This window comes from Phoxinus phoxinus, assembly GCF_949152265.1.
Source record: "Phoxinus phoxinus genome assembly, chromosome: 3".
Taxonomy (NCBI): Eukaryota; Metazoa; Chordata; class Actinopteri; order Cypriniformes; family Leuciscidae; genus Phoxinus; species Phoxinus phoxinus.
Window position 1 is genome coordinate 28,572,006 of NC_136878.1, and position 27,051 is coordinate 28,599,056.

The window sequence follows — 27,051 nt, forward strand, 5'->3', positions numbered from 1 at the left end:
AATTAAAAGATATATGTAAGATATGTAACCTAAATGATGACATTTCATATTCTCATTCCACAGAGGAAGAGATCAGTAACATGAGGAAAGAACTGGAGAAATATGGCATCCAGATGCCCACCTTCAGCAAGATCGGTGGCATCCTGGCCAATGAACTTTCAGTAGATGAAGCTGCATGTGAGTATCTGTTTTTTTTATCTAGTCATATGCTTGTGCAAGTATACATCTGTTTAAATTACAAACCTATTATCCTCATTCTCATGGTCGCATGTTTTTGTCCTCTTTCTGATTTATATCTGCAGTACACGCTGCTGTCTTTGCCATTAATGAGGCCATAGACAAAGGGCACGCTGAAAACACAATGGCGGCTCTGCAGAACCCTAACGCCTTACTGAGAAACACAAAGAAACCACTGGCCCAGGCCTACCAGGACACACTCAGCAACGCCAAGAGGAGGAAAGAGGATCAGGCCTCGGGACGGGTAAACTAGATATTCATATACGTTTAGGAACACACTTCATTTCAAAAGTTTGGTGTCGGTCATATATTTAATGATTTTGAAAGAAGTCTCTTATGCTCACCAAGGCTGCATTTATTTGATCAAAATACATTAAAAACAGTAATGTTGTGAAATATTATTGCAATTTAAAATAACTGTTATTTTATATTATATTTTAAAATGTAATTTATTCCTGTGATGGCAAAGCTGAATTTTCAGCTTCATTACTCCAGTCCTCAGTGTCACATGATCCTTCAGAAATACGGGTTATGCGCAACATTCTACAAAACGGGTAAAACTACTTCCGGCTGTCAGCTGAGGTAAACACAGCGTAGTAATAGCGACCTTTTATAGCCTGTGTTTACAGGAGCTACCCATACCGTCAATTTCCGATGTACACCGTATTGCCAAACGGACGTCCAGAGCCCCGAGTACTCTATTAGACAAAGGATTTAAGTTTTGCGCCTTTTTTTTTTTTTTTTTTAGTTTTACTCTAAAGTTTGATCAGAAATAAGAATGTTATTATAATAAGCAAAAATGAACAGAAAATTAACAGTTACCTCAGAGATCACCGCACCTCAGAGATCAAATACCGCTGCGGAAGTGAAAAGTGGAAATGCTTATACCCGTTTTCTGGTTCGAACGCTGGGCGCTCCGCATAACCCCTATTATTCTAATATGATGATTTGCTGCTCAAGAAACAGTTATTATTATTAACAATGTTGAAAACAGTTGTGCTGCATGCTTGCCGAATAAAAGTATTGATTTTGTTTTAAAAAAAATTAATCCCAAACTTTTGACTTTTATTGCATATTTGTCTATAGTTCAACATGCTTTTGGTAAAGTGATTTTAGAACAGTTTTAGACAGATCTTTCAGTAGTCAGGTACTATGCCTCAACCTTTAACTGGATAATAGGCTGCAAGAATGATAATGTTTTTACATCTGCATGTCAGGACTAATGTTTTACAAATAGGGCTGGGACGGTTACCGCAATACCGCCCGCGGTCACGTGACGCCTACCTGAGTTCGTCACTGTCATCACCGCAAAAAAAAATGTTTAAAACGGTTTACCGATTATACCGCGGGAATTTCTTGCTTTTCAACCGCGGTAAGAAAAATCCATACCGTACCAGCCCTAAGTGCAAACCACATTTGTATGAATTAAAACCTGGTTTAAATAGGATTTTTTAAATTATGTGTTGTAAACAAAGCCTTAGTCATACAAACAAAGGCAAAAAGTAAAAACGGCACACAAGTGAATATCAGAATATTTTTTACTTAAAGATTAAGCAATAGGAGTACTGTTCATCATTTACAGAAAACTTTAGACATGTGTATGCAAATATCTGATTTTTGCATGCAAAGCAAATTGGTTTGTGTTTCTTTTTGCAGCCACCTTTCAAACAAGCTCTAGCATTCCTTTAGTTGCAAAATCAGCAGGTTTCTGATTAAAAAATAACAGAGAATCAGCCTAGCTTGTTAAATGCTGATGTCTTCTAACACTCCTTAACACACACTCTGCTGACTCCAGTATCACCTGATCCCCTAATGGTGACTTAATTGAATAGTCATTTTGTTGTGTGTCCACATCTAAGTGGGTAAATGTTGTATTATGCTTTTCTTTTTTTCATTTAATTTTCAACCTGCTGTTAAAATATTTGCTCAAGGGAACAAGGCCCCTGATTATCCTGCTTTTTTATCTCTTTTAAAAAAAGTCTTGTGACATATTGTATTTGTGTTTAGCGCTCATCTGTTGCAACTGAAGAGAGAGATGTGTATGAAGAATTACTGACCCAGCAAGAGATCCAGAGCAGTGTAGACCTCGTGAACAGTAAGTGTGGGACATTAATCAGGAAAGTGGGCTGAGACCATATAAAAAATAATGTTTCTTGTTTTTTTTGTTGTTAGTTGTTGTTAAGCTTAATCCAGGAAATAAATATTTTAGTTTGATTTTTAAATTGCAAAAAAAAAGAAAGAATAAAACAATGCAGTTATGACTTAAAATCTTGATGAAAAATCTAAAATTCAACCCTATATGTTTGCAGCGTTTCATTCAAATTGTTATGCTAACAGTATGATTTGCAATAAAAAAATAAATTTTGATTGGTGTTATTTTAGTATTATTTATATACAGTTATATATTATTTTAAATTATAGTTTTATTTTTCTAGGTTTAGTAATTCTGTTATATGTTTTTTTCCTTTTTAACCATATAACAAATGTAAGTTAAATAACTAAAAATACTAAAACTAAAATACAAAGTTTTTTTTTTTGCCAAGGCAATGTTTCTCATTAAGTTTAAATTTAAGTTTTACATCTAATTTTTATAATTTATATTATTTCAGCATTCAATTACCAAAAACGTTTTTAAATGTTTTAGTTTTAGTTAACAATAACAACACTGTTTATTAGTAGCCTCAGACCCCTTGGAACTCATTATACAGTATATTGCTCATTTCTAGCTTTTTATTGTTTGCTTCTCATGATTTCAAATTTAGGGGAGCCTAAGAGAGCACTTGGACACTTTCAGGGAAATCCATATATCATCCATGAAAATATTGCAATTAATTTTTACTGTATGGCATAGTAGGCTGCTTTGAAAATATTATTGAGATTCTCTGAAGAGAATATAATGTTTTTCACAGTAATAATGATTTTCTCTCTCTAGCATCAGCAGCTATTCAGCAAGTAAACCAGGCTCTTGATGCTGAGGATCAGAAAGCCCTACTGGCCAGCCTTCGGTTGCCTGCACTTGGTCTTGTAGGAGTCCTTGATCACAACTCCTGCTTTTACCTGGAGCACTTCACGTCCTACAGGAAGCATAAAGTTAAGGTACTGAAGCAGACTATCTATATCAGTTCAAATTACTCTTGATTTTGGGTCAAATTCATTTAATGAGCATGTTTATGACATCTGTATGTAGGATGCTGGTGCGAGTGCTCAGCTGGAGAGAGAAGAGATTCAAAGGGTCATCACTTCCTGTAATGAGTTTGCAGAGGCTGATAAACAAAGTATGTTGTACCCTTGACTGACTGATAAAGTATAGTGTAGATCCTCTGTAGATATGAAGCTCTCTATGTCACCATTGTCGGTTTAGATGGTGTTACAATAAAAGGGAAATTAACAATAATGTGAATGGCTTTTTTAATTGATCAACATATAGTTTTGAGTTCATTCATTTTGAGTGCCTTAGAACAATTCATTCTGAGCCAATAGCTTCATGGGCAGCATGCTGACATGTTGCGCTTCGGGCAACCTGAGTTCGAGTGCCAGCTCGTGGTCCTTTCTCTGTCTCTCCCACTTCGCTTCCTGTCCTCTCTCCAGCTATACTATCAATATAAATAAGTAAATGAATAAATAAAAACATTTATATTTAATGTTTGCTTAAACACACTAAAAACTCGAAATCTATCGATACAAGTGAATTTATTCTATATTTAAAATGATAATGTACAATGCGGAAAAATTAATTTTGAGATCCGCTAAAGATAATATGTAACAGTGTTATTAAATTATTAGCGTTTTCAAATATTATCTTTAATTATACTACAGGGCCGTTGAATGCTTGAATCTGATTGGTTGACGAACGTTCTGAGGTGTGCAATTATTTTCAGGGAACCGCATGGCTGAAGTAGTTCCAGGCAGGTCTTGACCGCATTACAGTTCCATATCACTTCGCGTAGTTAACTGTAATAACGGAAAATAGGATACAATTCATAACAAGAAAAACCATGCAGCCCCATGCGCTTGATCTGCAATTTTCAATGTCTAACTTCACAATCAATGGAAACATGCAGATTAATTTTAATAAATAAAGTATAGTCTTATATATAATCAATAGAAAATTAAACTGAATATTTAAATAAATTGATAGTCCTGCTGCACGGGTTTTCGTAATTATTGCAAATAATATAACAAATAAATAATAATTGACATTTATTAGGCTAGTCGACTGTCACTAATAGAAAAAAAGAATGAACGAAGTAATTAAAACGAATTGAATAAATAAATAAATAATAATATTGACGCACATGCTTCTCTCTCTCTCTCCCTCTCTCTCATAACTGCATTAATAACTGCATAAAGCCGTGGACACACTTACTAAGGCCGGTTATGAATGTAATTTGATATGACTGATCATGCACGCGTTTTCAGCGCGTTCAGTCTGTGTTCACAGCGGTGTTTAAAATCTGCTGCATTCACAGTCAGAGAATGTTTCTAGTAGTTAAGTGTGTGTCCAGCATTAGTCTGCTATCAGCGGCTCAAACCTCCGTTACAGAAAAATAATGCTCACCCGAGGTGTAACGGCCACTCCACTTCGCGTCGTGACCGCATTACCACCTCGTGTGTGCATTATTTTTCTAATAATTCAATGGCCTGTCGTCAATTATTCCTTACGTGAACATCAGATTAGTATTCAAATAAAATTTACAATATCGGCTGACCTATATTCTGTGTTGACCGATACAGATTAATATAGATAAGCAGCTGATTACTGATTTGTTACCAGTAGGGATGTGAATTTCTGCAAAAAATGCCATTCGACAATTGAGGAGCAAAAGTCGAATATCGGCCAAAAAAAAAAAACGCACATTCTCACAATGAAAGAAAGGGAGGCCCTTTCATCTTTAGCGATTTGTCATCAAACAAACTGTTTATTAATTGAACAAGTAACATGTTCTCGTCGTTTTTTTTTACATAGTAGGCATATGGTAGGCTAATTGGAAGAAGAAAAAACAATAAGCACGACAGTCCGTTTGTCCATCGCCAAACCAGATGCACGTAAGATCAAAAAATAAAATAAATGCGGTAGGACATAATGATTTTATGCAAACCTTCCTTGTTACTGGCAACAGCCTACTTTTTAAACAAATTAGTTTCAATCAAACTATTCATAGCCTAACGCTTAGGCATATGTCATATTCTTGTTAAAAAAAATTAGCATGTCAGCATGTTCTGGAAGGAGACGCGAGCGTAACGTCCAGCCGCGGAGAACACCCGCTTGGATGGCACAGAAGTCGCAGGCACACAGACACTGAAGTAGGAGATTGCTAACTTTGCCAGGCACGGCATAATTTACACTCAACTTTATCATTGTTCATTTTCTTAAACGAGTCCCACACGGAGCTTCTTGGTTGATTTATGGTTGGTCGCAGAGTTAACGGTCGCGACAATGCTCTTCTTCTGTTGTTTGTTTACCCTAGATTGCGCAGTAGGGGGTTTCATTCATGTTAGCGAGTAGCGACACCTTGTGTCCCCGACAGGAAAATACCCTGCTGCACGATCTGTGACACTAGGCGCGGCGTCAATTATGTAGAACACATTGGAATTGCGCGAAAGTATAACGATATTCGGCTATTTTATGATCGAATTTCGCATGCAGTTCGACTATTGGACTATTCGAAGATTGCGGCGCATCCCTAGTAACCAGCATATACTGTGTTTCTCTATTCATATGATTGTTCTGTTTTTCTGATACTACTGCTTATTGTGCTCTTGATGGACACAGAGCAGGAGGCGATTGTTGCGATCAATGCTGCTATTCGTCGAGGCGTTCCAGAAGAGACCGTGGAGGAGCTCCTAAACCCAGAGGCCCAGTTACCCATCGTCTACCACACTGCTGCCAGCCTGTACCAGGCCGAGCTCTTCAGCCTGCAGCTCGGCTCTCAGGTCAGCTCTCTTACTCGACCCCCTACCACCCGATGTTAAGCTCTTTCTTGTCCTTACTTACAAAACAAGTTTACATTTTCTATCACCTCAGAGCAAGGCCGGTCTTACTCATGAGGAGCTGTGTGTAGCTGTGGAGATGCTGTCTGCTGTGTCTGTGTTAAATGAGGTTCTGGACACCAAAGACTCAGTGGCCGTCATTGAGCAGCTCAGTGACTCTCCACTGGGCTTCAGTGGTCTGGATGCTGACAATTTACAGAGGTACAGTGACACTACTGATTGATAAAGAGAGCGATGCCAAGAATACTATATGCCAATCTGAGAAACAATTTAATAATTTACTTGATCGTGTGGTTGTTTTGCTTTTTTAGATATGCAGACACACTGATCCGTCTTAGAGCAGAGTCCCTCGCCCAGGGTCAAGAGTTCCTCACCTGGAATGATGTTCAGAAGTGCATCGACACTGTCAATATCCAGGTGCACGAGGAACATGAGAGTAAGCAAACTTAAACTTTCTTTATATAAACTTTTATTTTTTTCAATTAATTAATACTTTTATTCAGCAAGGATGTAATACATTTCTCAAAAGTGACAGTACAGATATTCATAATGCTATAAAAGATTACTTTACAAAAGATCATATTGTTCTATTGAACTTTCTTTTCATCAAAGAATCCTGAATAAATGTATCACATTTTCCATAAAAAATATTAAGCAGCACAACATTTTCAATATGGATAATTATAAATGTTTCTTAAGCACCAAATCAGGATTTGATTAAATAAATACAGCCTTGGTCAGCATAAGAGACGTCTTTCAAAAAAATTTTTTTAAAAGCTTACAGGAGTTTGAAAAGGAAGTATTTAAATATATTTTTCTTTTCAAAATGTAGTGTATCCAATTTCAGTGCATTTCACTCTTCTAAAAAAAAAAAAGAAAGACATTGATATATTTTCTTATAAATATTGCTTTCTTTACATGACTTCTTTCAGATGATAATATTATATAATATATCAAAATAAGGTGTAGCAAAAGGCCTTCTCATTAATGATGTGTTTAACTCATACAGTAGGTGGTCTTTTAAATTCACTGAACCTTGAAGGTTATTCAAATCTACCATACAAAGAATGCATTTTTTGAGAAAGTTACTCCATAATGTTCTGATAAGCTGGTGTCGCTATGTGGTTGTGTGGATGTGTGTGTGTGTATGAATTAAGAACAAATGATCCAGTCTGTATAAATCACACAAAACAGTTTTATTGATCATTTAATGAATTTCACAATTAAATAAGTGGACTTATATAAAAGGTGGAATATATATATAAGTTAAATATCTTAAAACAACATATTTGTTAATGTATAAACATAATGAATTACCGGTAAATACATTTTTGTCTATTTCTTAATGGAAATGTACACATATCAATGACTCTTCCATTGCATCACAAGTTGTCGATCACATAAAATTCCCATGTTCCGTGCGTAGGAGTCATTGCTATCGCTGAGATCAACGAAGCTCTAAATTCTGGAGATCCAGAGAAGACACTCGCCGCCCTCCTACTCCCTACAGCTAAACTACAGGGAGTCAATCCAGACACTGCCAAACACTATCACGATCTACTGCTGACCACCAAAGACCTCGTCTGCAAGGTGAAATAGAATAACAGCACTGAACCAATGAAATGTCTAAGAGGTTACATCTGTTATTTGAATTATTCTTGAATTATTCTTCTCTTATTCAAATTACTTAAACACTTCTTTCATGGTCTCAAAAACTTTGTATTCAGCTTGACTTCTGTGTGTCCAACTTCTTTCTCTTTTGTACAAAGTAATGAGCCTCTACTATAGTACAAAGTGGGAAGTCCAACCATAACATCCTCAATCCACTGTTCAGCCATTTTAGATAAGGAAGCCCACCCTTGCAGGATCCGCAAAACAAAAACATCCTGCTATTTAGAAGGCAGTGGACAAAGGTTTCAAAGGTCTAGAGCTAAAGGTTCTAAACTTGACTTGGGAAGTTGAAGTCTTTGTGAGCAGATAAGAGAGGAAAGGGTCCAGACAGCTATGGAAAGAACACAGACATACGGCTGCTCTGTAGTAATAATACAGGTCGTACTGATTCTCGGTGTACAACTTCACATAGTGTGCAAAAAGAAGTGCACTACATGGAGTAAAACAGACTAAAAAGATCCCAAACACCAACGTGCTGGCCTTCATGTAGTGTTTCCAGTCACGACTGGAACAATTTAGGTGGTAGATGATGGATCCGTAAATGAATGCGATGACCAGCGATGGCAGGATGAACCCCAGGCAGATCAGACTCAATCTGTATGGAATCAAAGGTTTGTAGGACGCTTCCTTATAGGGCTGGATATCATGACACGTCACCAACTCTTGCCCGAAAACACGGTAGCTTTGCTGAACCAGAAACTCTGGTGCCATCGCAATAGCAAAAACCACCCAAATGGTTAAGCTCGTCCAGATCGCACAGTACCTTTTCGACATTGTCCTGTAGAAGAACGGGTGGACCACCGCAAGGTAGCGCATCACACTAATACACATGTGGGCATGGATCGAGCAGTAGGTGTTACCATAAAAGCAGGCAGTCACCAGCTTGCAGGCCAGCTCTCCAAAGATCCAGTCGTTGTTATTGAAGTGATAGTGGACTCTGAGTGTGAGAGAAAGTAGCAGGAGAAGGTCTGAAACTGCTAAGCTAAAATATAGGATACCACTGGAAAAATTCTTTCTTCCACTGAGGCAAGTCAACACAAAGGCGTTAGAGGGGATCCCGATGAGGATGGCTAGGATGTACGCGGATGGAATGATCCTAGTGCTGACAAATCCTGTGGTGTAATCGATGACTTTATCAGAGGCGTTTATCACAGGCTGCTGGATAGATGTGTCGGAGAGCAGGGAACTATTGAACACTATTGTTCCAGGAAACGTTTTTGGCTGAATTGATTGTTTTAGCATATTGATGCTGGTATATATTGATGCTGAAAAAATATTAGAAAACATCATGTTAAAATACTGAAATAAAGTGCATTCTCATACAGTTTCACACAGCTTGATACTGAAATATGTAGTTACATTTGTAGCAGACATGGCTTTAAGTCATTATTTCTAAATTCTAAATACGTATTTTAGTAATTGTTTTAGCTGGAATAATCTGGAAAACATTGATTGTGGAAATTTGACGCGACTAAATCATTAAGTCTTATCAATTGAACAGACTGTATTTTACATTAAATATGATGTCAGCTCTGACTATGGCCAATATGCTTTTGGTTTCAGTTTTTAATATTATAGGCACAAATTATCCAGATTAATCACACATGACAAACATTAACGGTAAGAGACAGTACAAGCTGCCAACATCAACCATTTTGTATTTTTTTATTTGAATTCATTCATTGGTGTTACATTTTAACTGTGTGACATATTTACTTTTCATTTATTTTATTTATTTCAATTTGTCGGGATTATGTAGTTTAGCTTGTTGTTGTTTTCCATCTCTGGCTCTTGTTGTTCTTTCAGCAATGTACAACCTTCCAAAAATTCTCACAAAATCGCCATCTTTATGTTGTTATAATTGTGGCACATTGTATTTTGAGAATTATTTGTTTTAGATGATTGAAAATTCTCTAGATTTACTAACACTTTCATTGTCATCATGGATTGCTACAGTACCTGAGATTCAGTCAACTACCCTTCTTTTTTTTTCGTCACAAAATCATGACTTCAGTCCATGTCCACCTCTCTACCAAATAGGTGGAATGCAATCAGCTGTTGATCTCTAACTATCTTTAACTATTAGAGAAAAGTGGTCTTACCTGAATCTTGAAGTGAATCCTCAAACATTAATGGTAATAGCAGCAGCACAAATACTCTCCACATGCTTGAAAGGTTTTTTCCAGTGAATTTTTACAAAGTATTGTTTGTCAAACAACTAAACATGACCTACGAGTGTCTGTTCTGAGAATCAGTCATCTGTATATTGCGATAACCATCAAGCTAGACGTCTGCGTCGAAGGGCGTGACGGTTTCCTGTAAGGGTTTAGGGAGTTTGGATTCAGAATTGCTCAGTGCTCATTTTTCAGACATGTCAGGAAATGCTACGTGATGTGAGACTTCCCACAAATGGTTCCAATTCGTGGACCAAACTATTTACAAACATCTGTCCTCAAATAGTTTTGGTGTTCTTTCTCTCTTTCTTTCTTTCTCTTTCTTTCTCTTTCTTTCTTTCTTTCTTTCTTTCTTTCTTTCTTTCTTTCTTTCTTTCTTTCTTTCTTTCTTTCTTTCTTTCTTTCTTTCTTTCTTTCACAGCAGTCGATATCATCAGATTGCGGGTTCATACCTTTTTATTTTAATTCTGTTAAAAATGTGTAAAAGACAGTGCAGCCTTACAATCTGGCCACACTATTTACCAAACAACATACCATGAATTATTTGATGACACTTTAAGGCCAGATTTACTAACAGCTTGCACCAGTGCAAGCCCCCTTTTGGCATTAAAAAACTACTGTCAGGATTTACCAAAGACACAGAGTGAAAGATTAACGCTGAAAAGGCGTTATTTTTGCTGCTTACCTTATTGCATATGCATTTGTAGGAATTTTTCCTTTCTTTACATTTCATTGTTTTCATACAATTCATCTGTGTTTTCAAAATGCTAAAATAAATTATGGAAATGTTTGGGTTAACTATGCTCTTAACATTTGACATCATGCACTGAGATGCCATGACTGCTGTGAAAACACCTGCATAAACAAGATATTTACCAAATAGACACTTCCTGTTTAACAGTGATAGTTGCACAGAATGTATACAGAATGTAATACAGCCTCGAATACTTGATGTACTATAGTTGCTTACATTCAGAATAAATCTGTGTGTAGTAGCAGATGATTTGGTTTGCACTGACAGTGTGTGAGAAGTACACATGTATTGTATTGAGCCTGTGTATTGTATTGTATACACTTGTATTGTATTGAGCCTGCGCTGACTGTGTGTTGCTCTGTAATAGAGCTCCGGAGATGAGTCTGCTGTGCTGTGGCTGGACCAGATCCAGGAGGCCGTACACACTGCCAACCAGGACCAGGAGGATGCACTCAAATGTAAGTCTGTAACCAAATATAAGTTGCATGAAATATGTATGATTAGCTGTTATGTTAATTCTGTCAATATCCTATACACATCCCTGTGAAGGATGTATAGTATTATATATTTCACATTCACATAATGCCATATAACCTTTCAAATTGGGTTTGACATTTAAAATGAAATGTTATACTTACAGAGCACAATATATTTTATAATGTGTGTGTATATATATATATATTATATATATATATATATATATATATATATATATATATATATATATTATATATAAGCTATTAATAATAATCTATATAAAATAAAAAATAAAATTGTCACCTTTGGCTGCAATGAAAGGATGACTGGAGAACCTTAACAGAAAAACACTTTATTAACAACATAACTCGGAGATACCCAGGATATTTCAGGAAAACACTAGAACGCAAACACATCATATAAAGATGACACCGAACAATTAACTGAGGGAACTAAGAGCTTAAATACTAGATAATCAACAAAATAGAAACAGTTGTGTAACATAATCAGTAACCAAGGAAACTAACTAGGGCAAACCAAACTAAGGTTCCATTTACACGACACCGCTTTCAACTAAAAATGGAAAAATGTTTATGCGTTTTGGCCGTCAATATACACGACAACGCCGTTTTAGGGGTCTGCAAACGCAAGCTTTTGAAAATGCGTTTCAAAGTGAACGTCTTTGAAAACAATACCGTTATTGAAAACAACAAAAACACGAATTTGTGAAAATGGTGACGTCATGCGCATGCGTATTATGTGTTCAGTCTATAGGTGCATAGTGTTTCCTTACTAAGCGACATCGCCATCTACTGGCCTGGCAGCAGAATACAGCCTTTTTAATCATATGTGCGAACAGGGATCGTTTTGACAAAGGAAAGGAAAATCTTTTCTGTTTTTAGTACATCGTTGTCATGTAAACATACCCTTAAACACAAACGAACTGAACATAAATCTGACAAAAATATTGTCACAATACATAAAATTGTAAAAAGAAATATATAGTAAAAAAATCACAATAATGCAAAGAAAGAAAAAAATGCATCCTTTCTATGAAGAACTGTGACTTTATCCATTCTCAAGGATTGAAAGTGATTGTTCTGTATATTGCGTGTCTGATTTCAGTGGCTGAGGCCGTTGCAGACATAAACAGGGCAGTATCTGAGGCCGATGCTACGGCCACACTGGGTGCTCTGCAGTGTCCTGATGCAGGTCTTCGAGCAGTGCTGTCTGAATGTGCTCATATCTACCACAGCCAGCTCTCTCAGTTACAGAGCACTCAAACAGAACAAGGTACCTGATGACTGGGGTCTGGAAGGTCTAGCTATAATTTCAACATTAACTTAGCTCTTGTTATCTGCCTTTCTCTTTGAGGCTGGAGAGTGTACTGTCATGCATATTAAATATCTATTATTATATAATTATACAGAATATTGTGCATGGTATTATCAAGCCTATTCTTGTATATGTTTATCATTAGCATTAACAAACTTAGGTTTGTTAATGCTAATGATAAACATATACAAGAATAAGCTTTATAACAAATTTGTGCAAATGTTGCCAGTTTAATTTGATAAATTGTTAGATATTAGTTGTAAATATTCCACAGACTTTTCAAGCATCATCTAAAACATTTACTGGTTTATTTGATTTCAGACAGAGGCAAATACATATCCAATTCTTCATAAATAAGTTCTTCTTCTTCACAGGACCTCTGGGCAATCACAGTGCTTTAATTTTGATTGTGTTATCTGTAGGGACTAGTGGCAGTTCATGGGTAAAACACAAGATCAAGGATAAATATGACTACTTCTATAACATCGAAAGCAAAGAAGGGACATGGGTTGAGCCAGATAATTTTTTCCATGACAGTTCACAGCTCACCAAAGAAGATATTCAGGTATGTCTTTAGCCCAAACATACATCTGCAGTTTTTTGTGTTGTTTGTGACAGCTCTGCAGTTAATTTAATATTTTCTTTCCCCCTAACTAGAGTGTTTTGAGCAGTGTAACAGCTGAGTATAACAGAGAGCAGCTGTGGTTGGCCAATGAGCCCCTCGTCATCAAACTGCAGGCCCTGATTCGTGGATACCTGGTGAGGCGGGCACATACTGACAGACTGGAGTATCTGCAAGAACAAGAGCCGAGCGTCATCAAACTGCAGGTGCATAACTGTGTTATGTAAATTGTTGACAGATACTTAACCTGATTTCTCAGACACCAGACCTCCAACAGCCTTGTGATTTTTTTTGTTTGTTTGTTTGTTGTTGTTTACACTTTATTGCATGTTGCTATACAATTCTTATTTATGTCAAAGTATATATAATTAGAAAATTCTAAGACTCAAATTGTATTATTGACCACTGTAAAAAAAAGAAAAAACTTATTTTGAATTACTTTTTTTTTATTTTTATGGTTTATTATTATTTGTTTAAATTATTATTTATTAACCCTTTAGCTAACCTGAAGCTAAAATGGGTGTTTTTCACATATTTAGATTTTTTTACTGTAAAATTCTAAAACAATGTGCTATCTTCATGTGCAAGGTGTCATCTTTTTCAGAAAAAGATTAGCTTTCAACAAAGTACAGTTATTGACCATTATTGTGTGTGGTGAGTTTGTAAATAGAATTTAAATAGCCAAAAATAAAAAAAATGAGAATAAAATTTCCGATTTTAAAAGTTTTATTTAGAAAAAACCCCAGAAAAATCACGAACGAAAGAAACTAACACTTTAAAGTTGAAAAATTAAGTATAATACAACTATACAAGTCTTTTTTGTGACACTGGGTTGCACTTTTCATTTAGGACACTTTTTTTCATACACGCACACATACAAATGCGTCCATTCATATTAGGCACGCACACATACACACACATACACCTCATGTAAAGATACGTGAAAAAGTAATGGCCATCCGCCTCCCAAGTTTCATTAAAAATCTTCCCAATCCCCTCGTCTGCTGTCTACCACTTCTTTCACCATGTATTTGTTTGTGTCTTTTATTATTTTATGCAATCCAAAACACTCTAACCTGCCGCGCTTCTACTACTTAATTTCATAGTTTGTATAATTGGCACTTTCATTTGCTTAATTTACACATCAAAAGAATCAAAACAACACATCAAAACTAAATTATTTTATGTTAACACTTCAAAAAATTGTCATAGGGCTTTTTGATTGCACCAATAACAAGACACTGCAAATGAACACTGAAAAACACACTAGACTATGAAAGTATAGTAGCAAAAAAAAGGTTTAGTACCGGCTGCCTAAACTCCACATATGTGAGGCGCTTTGTGAGGGGTCCAAAATTGCATACTCTTTTGAGTAGCTACTTACTTTGAATAAGTAATTACTTTGCAACTGCTAAAAAAAGTAAGTTCTATATATATATAGTATGAATGTGTACTACATCTGCCATATTGTCATTATCGTTTGACATACCAGTATGAGTTGCGTCGCGTCGCGTCACTGCCATTCACAAATCATTTCCCGTGGCCTCATGGGATAGTAAAGTGTCCATCGTATTCATGCACACAGCACACTTCAGAATCTCATCCGAGTACACTCTTTTATGAGTACTGTGAATTCAGACATACTTATTTTGTCACATACTATATATCTTTTTTTCACCTACTATATAGTAGGGAAGTATGCGATTTCGGATGTTTTCACATACTACCTCGGGTAGTTTTCACATTGGGTTTGGTTTACCATTGCAGGCATCCTGGAAGGGCTACAAACAGAGAAGAGTCTATAAAGACAGACTAAAGACCTTCCAAGACAGCGTGAGCACTGTGATTAAGGTAACGGTTCTATCACTGATGCTCTTTTATTACAGTTTTTCATCATACCATATTCACCTTGTTGTTTTGAATTGCAGAACTTGAATTATTCATAGCATGAAAACATGTTTCCTCTACACTTTAGTTGCAGTCACTGGTGAAGATGTGGAAAGCTAAACGAAGCTACATTAAGAGAATGCAGTACTTCAAAGACCATGTAAGTCATCCCACTCACAAGTGCACGAGCAGCTTCTACATCTGCATACTCATGACGCTGAAATATTCTGTCGTCTTCAGGAGAAGGAAATAGTGACGATTCAAGCTTACCTTAAGGCTAATAAAGCAAGAGTTGACTACAGGACTTTGAGTAAGTCGATTCAATTATTATATTGAATGTATTATGTACGGTAATTTAATTTGCATATACTTGTATTGTTAGTTGATTGGTTTGCATGGTAAATATAATTGTTTTTCCAATTATTTTTCAAACAGCCGGTTCCCAGCACCCCCCTCTCTCAGTGGTCCGTAAATTTGTACATTTGCTGGAACAAAGTAGCCTCGATTTACAGGAGGAACAGGAAGTGACACGGCTCAGAGAGGAAGTGGTCACCAATATTCGTGCTAATCAGCAAATGGAAAAGGATCTGAATTTAATGGATATTAAGATTGGCCTGTTAGTAAAGAACAGGATCACACTACAGGTGCTATTTTTATGTGGTGGCTTTGAATAATTTAAAGACTGAGATTGTTAAGCTATGTGGATTGTTTGTTGTATATATGGATTAATGAGACAAATGTTACATTATCCTTTGATGTACATAGGTTTGAGTTTTCCCAAAAAGACAAAAAACTTAAAACAAAAAAAAAACATGTTTTCTTGAGTCTCATAAGCAGTTACAGATGTTCAAACCAGTTGAGTTTAACCTTTGACCCATCCTAATTTTTCCAACTACTTCAATGTTTTCTCCTTTGGCAGGATGTGGTGTCACACAGCAAAAAGATGAAAAGCAAAAAGAACAAAATGAGTAAAGAAGATCTGGCCATGGGGGAAAAGCAGGGCATCAAGGGCCTGAGCAAAGACAAGAGGAAGAAACTGGAGGCCTATCAGCATCTCTTTTACCTTCTACAAGTGAGACCTTTGGCCCAAATTCAGTCATTTTAAATCATTTAAGAAATAGACTGGAATGCTGAATTGCAACTGGTGGCTGACCAAAGGCATTAAATGGATATTATATATAATTTATAAATATGATAATATAAATGTAAAAAACAGCATTTAAAACTTTATTTGTAAAACTATATATGCAAAACATTTATAGATTAAAAAAATGCATATAATGTTATAAATACTGTAAATCATTTCAGTTAAATGTTATTAATCAATGAGTTATTTTAATTTAACAGACTAATCCTTCATACCTGGCCAAGCTAATCTTCCAGATGCCCCAGAACAAATCCACCAAGTTCATGGACACTGTGATCTTCACGTTGTATAACTATGCCTCTAACCAGCGGGAAGAGTACTTGCTGCTCAAGCTTTTTGAGTCAGCGCTGCGAGAGGAGATCAAGTAAGATATAGAGACTGAGACAGAGATTTACGCAATTTTATGTTAGCTTGAGAAAAAACAACATTGTTTCAGAGAGACTAATATATTTCAATTCATAATTATTGCATCAAACGTGAATCAAATGTCTCTGATACAATGTGTATAGTTTTGCTTTATAATATAGAGTATGGCAAATAAATATCATTGTAACTTTGCTGTCATCTCTGGCAGATCTAAGGTGGATCATATCCAGGAAATAGTGACAGGAAACCCTACAGTCATTAAGATGGTTCTGAGCTTTTACCGTGGTGCTCGTGGACAGAACGCCCTCAGGCAGCTGCTTGGACCTGTGGTTAAAGAGATCATTGAGGACAAAAACCTGGGCATCAACACTAACCCTGTAGACATCTACAAAGCCTGGGTTAATCAGCTAGAGACCGCTACAGGAGAAGCCAGGTTCATATTTTCATATGCATATTTTCTCATCTCACATATTACACACACTTTCCCACATCCATTTCCCATCCATCAACTTTATTAGCATTTTTTTTTTTTTTTTACATATTATTTATAAATTGTAACAATAAAACAATGACCAAAAGTTTGGGGTCAGTAAGATTCTTTTGCAAGAAATTAATGCTTTTATTCAGCAAAGATGCATTCAATTACAATTGACATTGTTCTATTTGAAATAAATAGGTTTCCACAAAAATATTCAGCAGCACAACTGTTTTCAACTGATGAAAAATGTTTCTAGAGCACCACATCAGCATATTAGAATGATTTCTGAAGGATCATGTGACTGAAGACTGGAGTAATGTAGCTGAAAATTTAGCTTTTGCATTATGATTTACAAGAATGCTTTACTTTACTAAAATATATTCAAATGATAACAGTTATTTTAAATTGTAATATTTCACAATATTTCTGTTTTTACTGTATGGTTGATCAAATAAATTCAGCCTTGGTAAAGATGAGAGACTTCTTTCAAATAAATATATACACATACAAAAATTGCATATCTAATACCGACCCCCTCTTTCTATCTTTAGTTTTGTTTTTGTTTAATTATTTTTTACTACTGTTGTTGAACTTCACTTCATAGTAAGTTGCCATATGAGGTCACCCCAGACCAGGCTCTGTCACATGAGGAAGTGAGGGCTAAACTGGAATCCTCCAATCAGGTGCTCCGTACCGTCACAGACAAAGTGCTCGGCTCTATCATGTCATCGCTGGACAGCATCCCGTAAGAACAAAGACCATTGCAGCCTTTCAAACAGATGTTCCATTTTCATTTCGCCTGTTATATTTGTCAAATATGCCTCTTGTATTATGAAGGATTTTATAATGTTTTACAATATAACTTTACAGTGTCATTGTGCACCAGGGGGCAGCACTGTAGTTAAAACAGAGTCCGCCAAAAACAAGAAATATTTTCAATACATAATCAGAGTTGTGTGCTGTTTTGCACACAACATTCATTACTAACCTCTCATTAATTTAAGGTATGGGCAGATTTTTTTTTTGCATTATTATATATTTGTTTTCTTTTGCATGCAGTTACGGCATGAGATATATTGCTAAGGTTCTGAAGGACACGCTTCATGAGAAATTCCCTGACGCCACAGAGGATGAATTATTAAAGGTCAGATGTTGCATATTTTAGTGGTACTCGTGTGTCCAGATTCCATACAAATGTTTCTTTTAAAATATGTATTCAATGGGCCCTGTCTGCAAATCTCCTTTCATACTTGAAATGTAGCTATAATTGCTTGACACATGATGAACCACAACAGATTAAAGATGAACTAAATCACATTTTGTTGAGTCAACGTCTCAAGAACCCAGAAAAATAATGGTTCACATGAAATAAGTTCAGTTTGAATAGCAGCATCTTCTCTTCTTCCCACAGATTGTAGGGACTCTGCTCTATTACCGTTATATGAATCCTGCCATTGTGGCTCCAGATGGGTTTGACATCATTGACATGACGGCCGGAGGTCAGGTGCATTCAGAGCAGAGGAGGAACCTGGCGTCAGTGGCTAAGATGCTACAGCATGCTGCTGCCAACAAGCTTTTTGAGGACGAGAGCGACCACCTCACCCCCATGAACAGCTACATCTCCCAGACCTATCAAAGGTTCAGGTGAGGAGAACAGAGCACTTCATCGGTTTAAGGTTTAGTTTGTCTAGGGTAAAAAAAAAAATACTATTACAGTTGAGAATAATCAAATATCTAAAGGGATAGTTCACCTTAAAATGACAGTTCTGTCATCATTTACTCACCCTCATGTTGTTCAAAACCTGCATGACTTACTTCTGTGGAACATAAAAGAAGATATTTTGAAGAATATCCAATGTTGTTTTCTTCTCATAAAAACATATATACTTTATGTAGAAACTGATGAGTAGAACAATTTTTAAACAATCAGACAAATCTTTAGTCAGGACAGGCTAAAGATATATGGAAATTGAGGTTAAAGGTAAGGAAGTGTTTTTCTATGAAAGTAAGGCATCAGCAATGAGGGGGGACGTGTGTTGCCACTTCAGACATATTAGTGTGTGTATGCTTGTGTGAGGCAGCTGGAAATGCTAAATGACCTTTTGCCCAAAGCCCCTCATTCCCATGCCGGTGAGTCATTCTTACTGGAAACTCCCTGCTGATTTCTTTTCCTTTCTGATTCTCAGCAATTCTGTCTGATGATCTGGATTATTGTAGTTTATGACAGCATGTGACCTTCTCATTCAAGTATACTTTGCATTGTAAATTGATTATGCATTTGGTTCAAAACTATTTCCAGAGAATTTGAACAGCTGTTACTCACAAAATTCCACACTCCTATGTCTCCTGCGTATGTGTGTATTAAATATTTTGGCTAATTCGATGGGGTTTTCATATTTTACCATGATTCTACCGAAATCCAGATTTTCCTATAAAATCACAAAATAATCAACAGATTTAAAGGGGTGAAGCTGGCAAAATTGGCTTTCAATAAAACTTGGCTGCCTAAACAGTAGAAAGGCAAAACAAAAAGTGAAAGTCGTGCTACCTGACTAAAAAAAACAAACAGAAAAGGCCTGTTGTCTTCCCTTTTGTCAAATAGGTAGGAAAACTTCAACAAATACCACCTTGCTTTAGTAGGGAACACTTCTTAGCAAACTTTTAGTCATAATAGTGTCACCTTGTATTGTTCCTGGGTGCAAATCTGTAAGAATTTAAAGAGTAGACGTTTAGCGTAGTGGGTTACTTTGGGTTTCTACTTCCAGTGAAGGATCCAGCACGTTGTAGGCAGTGGCTAAAAGCTACAAATAACATGGAGAGAATGCCACAATAGAAAATCTGAAAAACCTCAGTGTTTGTAGTCAACATTACAAGCTCTGGAGCTTTTGCTGGCAAATAAACGTGAATTTCTCTGTCCATTCACTACCGACAATGCAAAATTGGTTGAAAATCGGTGAAGTTACACTAATGGACCTGGTTACTTTTTTATTTTGCTTTTCAGGGGCTTCTTCCAGGCAGCTTGCGACGTTCCAGCTCCTGAGGAGAAGTTTAACGTGGACGAGTACTCTGACATGGTGACACTCAGCAAACCTGTCATCTACATCTCTATTGAGGAGATCATCAACACACACTCTGTAAGACATAATATAACCAACCAATTCAATAGAAATCTCTTTTTTCTAAAGTTGCACAGAAATGAAGTAGCAAAATATTTTTTTATTTCGTATTGTAACGCACCCGAGTGTAACGGATTGTCGGAAAAGAAAAAAATTTAGGTCGGGACTTGGTTTTATGTATTAGTTGTTGATTGGATTTCGAGATGTGGGCGTTGCCCTCAAAAGTGGTGGCAGATGAATGAGCACTTGCAGGGGCGAGGTTTAAGCAGACTGAATGATTCGAGAAATCCTACATACATCAATGGTCTCTATCATTTTCAGTGGAAGATCTAGTTATGACATTTAGATTTAACATCACAAGGTCAAAACATTTTTAAACAATAAAACACGCGTGTACTAACCATCCACAATAAGATCTATAACTTGCTTTTAGAAAATGAATTTGGTAAATTTTCATTTCAAGCCAACTTTAACCAAGAGGTTTGCATTACAGCTGTGAGCCCATCATTCAGTGGAAGAGATCACCTCTTCTTTTCTCTTTTACTGCTGGGCTGTTCATATGAAAAAGAGACACACAACTTGTCAAAACGTGTATTTTCAAAACTTACTGGATCTGTAGGCATGTGATGTCAAATGCTTTTTTTAGATCTGCAACTCATTGTGACTAATTTTCATTAGCCACCTCTGGGTCATGAGAGGAATCTACTTTGAGGAGCGGCTTAACTTGATCCATATGTGTGGAAGTGACATCATGACCTGTGCAGACATAATGAATAGAGCCTGCATACTTTTCTCAACTCAGCCTATTCTTTCTATTGGAGAACTAACATTTATGTATGTTTTCAAGAGTGCAACACATACATTAAGAGAAGTGATGTCCATTTTCAGCTCTAGGACTATAATATGCATTTTATTGAACCAGAGATATTCTGTGATTTGAGGTGATGTGCAGTTGAAAACAGATATTTAGGAGATATACTGTAGCGGCACATAAAAACAATCCAAAGACCGCTAAGGAGCTGAGTGGAGGAATAACTTCTGTGACGCGTTTTTCTTTGAAGCTTGCATGTTGTTTTATTTTGTTCAGGTTTGCACGGTCAACAAAATATGTGCTCCAGCACTCACCCCCATTCTTCCGTCCAAACACACACACACAACAGGTGTTTTAACCCCACTTAATTAATGACACACCCATTATCATTTGGTCACATTACTTTCCCATTACATGGCTCCTACAATACATTACAAGGAAGAAATTCCCTTCAAATCGAAACTATTGACTCCTAAAGTTCGGTGTTGTCCTGGTTTCTCTGCCAAATTTTAGGACAATGAGATGGATTGGAAACAAATACTCATCCTCTTAGTTATGTTGTGGATTCTATATATATTAAAAAAAATAGAGTCCCAGACTTTACATTTTCAACTTTGCATTTTACAGAATAAAGAGCATTAATTTTTATTGATTTTTGACCATCATCTTTAAGTAGATATTACAGTAATAGTAATTACAGTAATATGTTAACTTGATCCAGCTGATTTTTTTTCTAGTTGGTGTTGGAACATAAGGAAGCCATTGCTCCAGATCACAGTGATCTTCTGCTTGAGCTTCTGAAGGACCTGGGGGAAGTTCCTGACATCGAGTCTCTACTTGGTAATATGATAACAAATACAAACACATTATTTCATGAATTCACTGGGAACACCTTTTAGACATCACCAGAATTATCCACCTAGATGACATAAAGACTGATTTGATGTTTTTGCAACAGTGTGTGAGTTTAGATACATTTTCACTCACTGACAGTTGATTAATAGAAAATGACAGAAATTACCAGAAACCTGCTCTCAGAAAGTAAAGAATGAAAGTAAAACACACTCTGACACTCAGGTGAAGGAACTGTGGACACAAATGACCCAAACAAGGAGAACTCACTGGGTCAGCTGGCCAAAACAGAGATCTCCCTTACCCTCACCAACAAGTTTGAGCTGCTGGATGGAGATGACAAAGACATGAAGGGACTAATGACAAAGTAAGGGAGCAAGAAATCATCACTTCTTCAACTGCCTTAATGTCCTCACATATAAATATCTCTCTTGCCACACTCAACTATGCTTCACTGTCCTCATTTCCTGTCTTCATATCTCTCCTTGCCCATGGGAGGAAGTGGTTTGGTGACCAGTTTTATCTTCACTTCTCAAATGGGACTCTTGACTCGCTTTGTGTAATTAGCATAGTTAAGTAAAGGCCTGTTCATACCAAGATGATTCAGTGTGAAAATTCAGTGCGACAAACATTTTACATTTCAATATGAATGTGTCTGTTTAAAACAACACAAACATTTGAATGTAGACTTGAATACTTGAAATGTGTAATAATACTCAAAGGAAACATTTGTTGACCATCATTTGCTGGCCGGTATTGTCCTTCCGTTAAACTTGCATGCTAACTGCTAGAATTCTAGCCTAGGGCTCTTTCCATATGGTGCAGTATTTCTTTAGGGAGGAAGCAGGAAGAGTGACATCATAGATCATTGTCTATATGTTTACACCCTGCTGCTCCTTTTCCATTTCCAAAAAAACACAACATCTGTGAGGCCCCTGTGACCCAGACGTGTGTAATCTTCTGTTTACAGACCATACAAACATGAATTGCTTTAACCAGCCAGTTTGTGTATGTACATTGTGAGAAAAATCACAAATGAGTCTGTTTTCCCAGCAAGCACTTTTGGTATGCTTTTACTACCAGACAAACTTTGGACAAACTCTTTCTCCAAGGGATAGTTTAATAAAAAATGAAAATATTATTTTTGTATCATTTACTCTCCCTTATGTTGTTCCAAACCTGCATGAATTTGTTACTTTCTTCTGTTAAACATATAATATATTTTAAAGAATGTTCTTGTCCATTTAAAAAAAAAAGGCAAAACAACATTGGACCCCATTGACTGAATGTATAAACAAAAAAAAAACACAGACATATATACTCTTTTATGCTCAGCAGAAGAAAAAGTCAGAATATCAAACAATTTTTAAAATCACAAGCATACATTCAATCAAGTTCGGACATTTGTAAGTTGGGGTTATTTCAAGCAAAAATTTTAATTCTGTTTTTTATTTTCTTATGTCACCAACATATTGCAGGCTTTATCAAGTCTCAATTGTGAGTGCCAAAGAAGTAGACTTGTATTACATTATCTGCTGAACAATGTCAGCCCGTATCTTACCAGATGAGAAAACGGAGAACATGTTGAGACGCTCTGATAAGTGCATCCTCATCTTTGTTTGCCTGTCACTTTGCAGAACAAAGAAACTGATAGTGGATGTGGTGAAAATTCAAGCAGGGGAGACACTCACTGATATCCTGGAAACTCCCGCCTCTGCTGCACAGGTACAGTAAGCCTTTACCCCATGATCAAGATTAAATGGAGGCCAGTCTTCCAACAGATTCAGATGTTCAATCGATTAACCTCAACCCTCTCTCTCTGGTGTTGTAGGAGGCAGAGCACGCTAAGCTTGTGGAGCGTCAGGTGGTGCAGGACTCTCAGACTCCAGAAGGGTTGAAGAGCAGCCAGGCCATGTTGGAAGACCGCCAGCTGCCTCTGGAGCAGAAGAAGAGGAAGATCCTCAGGAACCTGAGAACTCTAGAGCAGGCTGGTCTGGCCAGCTCGAAACACAAGTACCAGGAAGTCATCAATGACATCTCCAAGGTCAGGCCTTAATGACTTCATTCAGGGGTGCAGGATCTATGTGAAAAGAGTTGGCGCACATTAAGCATGGCTCACTGATGAGTAATACTTGTGTATGGGATGAATGTAGATCTTCCTAAGCCATATAATGATTGCTATGCATCTATTAAATAATTACATGACCTCATCTTGCTCCCTTTAGGACTGTAGGGTGCCATAAACGCCTTCAACTAGTTAGCTCATGTCTTAAGTCTGACTGTATTTGTAAAAAAAAAAATATGATTTTTTTTTGCATGTGGCAGGACATTCGATACCAGCGGCGCTATAGACAGAGGAGGAAAGCAGAATTGGTGAAGTTGCAGCAGACTCTGACTGCGCTCAATTCCAAGGCAGCTTTCTATCAAGAACAGATAAACTACTATGACACATACATCAAAACATGTCTGGATAACCTCAACAGAAAGTGAGTGGAGATGCATGTAATGTTCTCTGGCAACTTTTCATATTTTGTACAAGCATGCTCATAATTATGTGGGCCTATTTGTGTACCACCCAGTAATCAATAAGAAATCAATTAAGCAATTCATTGTGTTAAAGCTAGGGTTGGTAATCCTGTTCAGAAACATTTTTTTTGTATACTGGGTGAAATGGTCCTTCCATTCTGATAGTAGTCAATACATTATGTGTTCAGAAAAAGGAATGAAAAAAATCTGACCTCTGTAGCAGCTGTAGGACAGTAAAAACTCTGACCAATCACTGCCATTCGGTGCGAATGTAAAGAACCAATCAGATGCCTTCATGTCTCGTGCCCGAGCACCACTGCATGCACAGCAGTGATGCGCGGGTCAATGTATAAACAACCCGCACCCGACCGATGTTTTCAACTAATCCGCCTTGCATTATGATATAGCCTAGTGTTTTGTAATAAAGGCTTGATTTATTCATTTATTTCGTTTCATTTTCTTAACAATTAAGATGCTGCATGTGTTTATCCAGTCTAATCGAAGTGTGCGTCTCTCCCCCGACTTTCTCAACACAAATCCCGCCCCCTCTCAACAAATACATAAAACTGACATTACTGAGCTATATGCGTTTAAAAGTAGCCTATTAAAATGGCACAATGGCATTGCTCAGTTCAACGCGTTGGGAAATCGGGCATTTTGTCCCGCGTCAGCTTTTATTTAAAAGTTAATAACGCGCTCAACATTCAGGTAAATAAGGATTTCCCACTTTCATCTGCAGACTGCTCGTGCGTCATCCTCGCGCAGTTATTCAGCCAATAAAGTGTAGACCTATGTATTTCATAGAACATTGTGTCTAGTACTATATAAATTACAAAGGTTTAATTGGCATCTTTATTTTAAACGACCTGACCGACCGCGACCCGAATATCATTAAAAATATTTTTGGATGACTCGTAACCGCGGGCGCAGGCACCCGCTCATTTTGGATCAACCCGCGCATCACTGGTAGGTACATGCAGCTGACTCCAAATGTGGATGCGCGTTCATGTTTATGGGGGGGCGTAGCTTTGGACGGAGCACTGACAGGAGGGGGCGGAGCTTAGAAGAGGTGCCACTTTCAAATCTGGCTAGCTCTCCAACATTACCGACCCTAGCTTTAATACATAGATAAAATAGACTGCAATTTGATTAGCAAACAATTAATCAAGTAATAAAACATATATATTCACTTTATATTTCATGTAGTAATTTAGAAAATAATGTTAAAACTTATGACATTATTTGCATTTTCAGTTTAATTATTGTTTTTCTTTATTATATTTTGCCTTTTTGTTGATTTCCTGCTTATTTGAGGAGCAGCACCAATCTGTTGTTAATATAAATTTGTTCATTAATCAATTTAATTAACTTTTGATATATTTTAATGTATCCCAATGACTAACTTATTTTAATTTATTTGATCTTATCCCCATGTTGACATAAGTTATTTTCACATTTGATTCATTAAAATCTCGAATGATTATTGATTGGCACAATACATAATGCAATTAACCAATGATACACAATAGCTTAAGAGGGGCACTTAGTGGTGTGTAAATTGGGAAGTGTCCTATATGACATAATATTTCACCAATGGTTGTTTCTCCACCAGGAATTCACGAAGGTCCATTAAACTGGACAGAAAGGAAGAAGAGAAGAGCACTAAGAAGACCAAGGCCTCGTCCCTGAAGTACACGGGTGCCAAACTGCATGAGAAAGGAGTCATTCTGGAGATTGAAGGCCTCCAGACTAATCAGTGTGTACTTCCTCTTTACACCATTTATTTTCATTATTTTGCATTGATAATGCGCAACTTTATATTGTTCCTTAATAAAGCATATAAATATCTAAACCAGCGGAGTCCAAACCTGCTCTTGGAGGGCCACTGTCCTGCAGAGTTTAGCTCCAACTTCTCTCCCACAACACACCTGCCTGCAAGTTTCTAGTGTGCCTTGTAAGAACATAATTAGCTGTGTTTAATTGGGGTTGGAGCTGAACTGGGGTTGGAGTTGGACAGTGGCCCTGCAGGAGCAGGTTTGGACACCCCTGATTTGAACTGACCCCAGACCAGTGACTGGGACATAATGCACATGATGCTTTTCAGAGAATGCTTAATGTACAGTCAGCAGTTTGTGTGTTGCATTAAAGGGTGGGTAGTGCATTATGAGGAGTTATCCATCCTGTTTTGCTCTTCCTCATGCAGGCCAAATGGGAGTTTAGTGAGTCACAAGCCAACTATTTTTGCTATCTCTTCAGGCAGATCAAAAGAATATTAATAATGTTATATTTCAGTGCTAAGGGATTTAGTCGTTTAATGTGTTGTCTCTTTCAGGAATGTATTATGTTTATCATACTTTTTGACCAGGCACTACCAGTCATTTTGCACTCTAAGCCCCGCCTATTCCAGTACTTCAGTAAGTGTTTTGTACGTTTCAGGTTAAAAAATGTCATGTTTGACATTTGCCCTTGTGAGGAAGTGGGTGACTTTGAGATAAAGGCCAAGCTTATGGGTGTTGAAATGGAGAAGGTGCAACTGCATTTCCAGGTCAGTTTCCAGGTGCACAGAGCCTGGCGCAAGTTCTTCTCTTAGGCATGCAGGATATTACT

At 36.9% G+C, this 27,051-nt stretch overlaps 2 protein-coding genes across 2 annotated transcripts in view; one reads left to right on the forward strand and one right to left on the reverse strand.

Moving 5' to 3' along the window:
• The window catches only part of iqgap2 (IQ motif containing GTPase activating protein 2), a 62,672-nt gene that overhangs the window by 34,364 nt on the left and 1,257 nt on the right, over positions 1-27,051 (forward strand). The window contains exons 7-37 of the mRNA XM_079607787.1: positions 64-177; positions 303-481; positions 2,245-2,332; positions 3,170-3,333; positions 3,425-3,512; positions 6,011-6,171; positions 6,263-6,429; positions 6,540-6,664; positions 7,655-7,818; positions 11,195-11,285; positions 12,430-12,597; positions 13,062-13,204; positions 13,297-13,467; positions 15,029-15,112; positions 15,237-15,308; positions 15,389-15,458; positions 15,584-15,792; positions 16,068-16,220; positions 16,496-16,659; positions 16,870-17,094; positions 17,744-17,884; positions 18,199-18,283; positions 18,551-18,783; positions 20,141-20,273; positions 21,804-21,906; positions 22,144-22,285; positions 23,556-23,643; positions 23,750-23,962; positions 24,244-24,404; positions 26,057-26,200; positions 26,881-26,989. Coding sequence (XP_079463913.1) covers positions 64-177; positions 303-481; positions 2,245-2,332; positions 3,170-3,333; positions 3,425-3,512; positions 6,011-6,171; positions 6,263-6,429; positions 6,540-6,664; positions 7,655-7,818; positions 11,195-11,285; positions 12,430-12,597; positions 13,062-13,204; positions 13,297-13,467; positions 15,029-15,112; positions 15,237-15,308; positions 15,389-15,458; positions 15,584-15,792; positions 16,068-16,220; positions 16,496-16,659; positions 16,870-17,094; positions 17,744-17,884; positions 18,199-18,283; positions 18,551-18,783; positions 20,141-20,273; positions 21,804-21,906; positions 22,144-22,285; positions 23,556-23,643; positions 23,750-23,962; positions 24,244-24,404; positions 26,057-26,200; positions 26,881-26,989 — 4,352 coding nt within the window. The remainder of the gene's footprint in view (positions 1-63; positions 178-302; positions 482-2,244; positions 2,333-3,169; positions 3,334-3,424; positions 3,513-6,010; positions 6,172-6,262; positions 6,430-6,539; positions 6,665-7,654; positions 7,819-11,194; positions 11,286-12,429; positions 12,598-13,061; positions 13,205-13,296; positions 13,468-15,028; positions 15,113-15,236; positions 15,309-15,388; positions 15,459-15,583; positions 15,793-16,067; positions 16,221-16,495; positions 16,660-16,869; positions 17,095-17,743; positions 17,885-18,198; positions 18,284-18,550; positions 18,784-20,140; positions 20,274-21,803; positions 21,907-22,143; positions 22,286-23,555; positions 23,644-23,749; positions 23,963-24,243; positions 24,405-26,056; positions 26,201-26,880; positions 26,990-27,051) is intronic.
• Positions 7,988-10,209, reverse strand: f2rl2 (coagulation factor II (thrombin) receptor-like 2). The gene is made up of 2 exons (XM_079607789.1): positions 10,002-10,209; positions 7,988-9,164 (listed from the first exon to the last, which is right to left on the reverse strand). The coding sequence occupies exons 1-2, from the start codon at positions 10,063-10,065 to the stop codon at positions 8,122-8,124; spliced, it is 1,107 nt and encodes a 368-aa protein (XP_079463915.1). The 5' UTR covers positions 10,066-10,209; the 3' UTR covers positions 7,988-8,121.

Excerpts from the sequence above, each read along its gene's own strand:
- f2rl2 (XM_079607789.1), bottom strand. The coding sequence starts at position 10,065 with ATGTGGAGAGTATTTGTGCTGCTGCTATTACCATTAATGTTTGAGGAT. Across the intron at positions 9,165-10,001 it reads GGATTCACTTCAAGATTCAG|CATCAATATATACCAGCATC; the intron begins GTAAGACCACTT and ends ATATTTTTTCAG.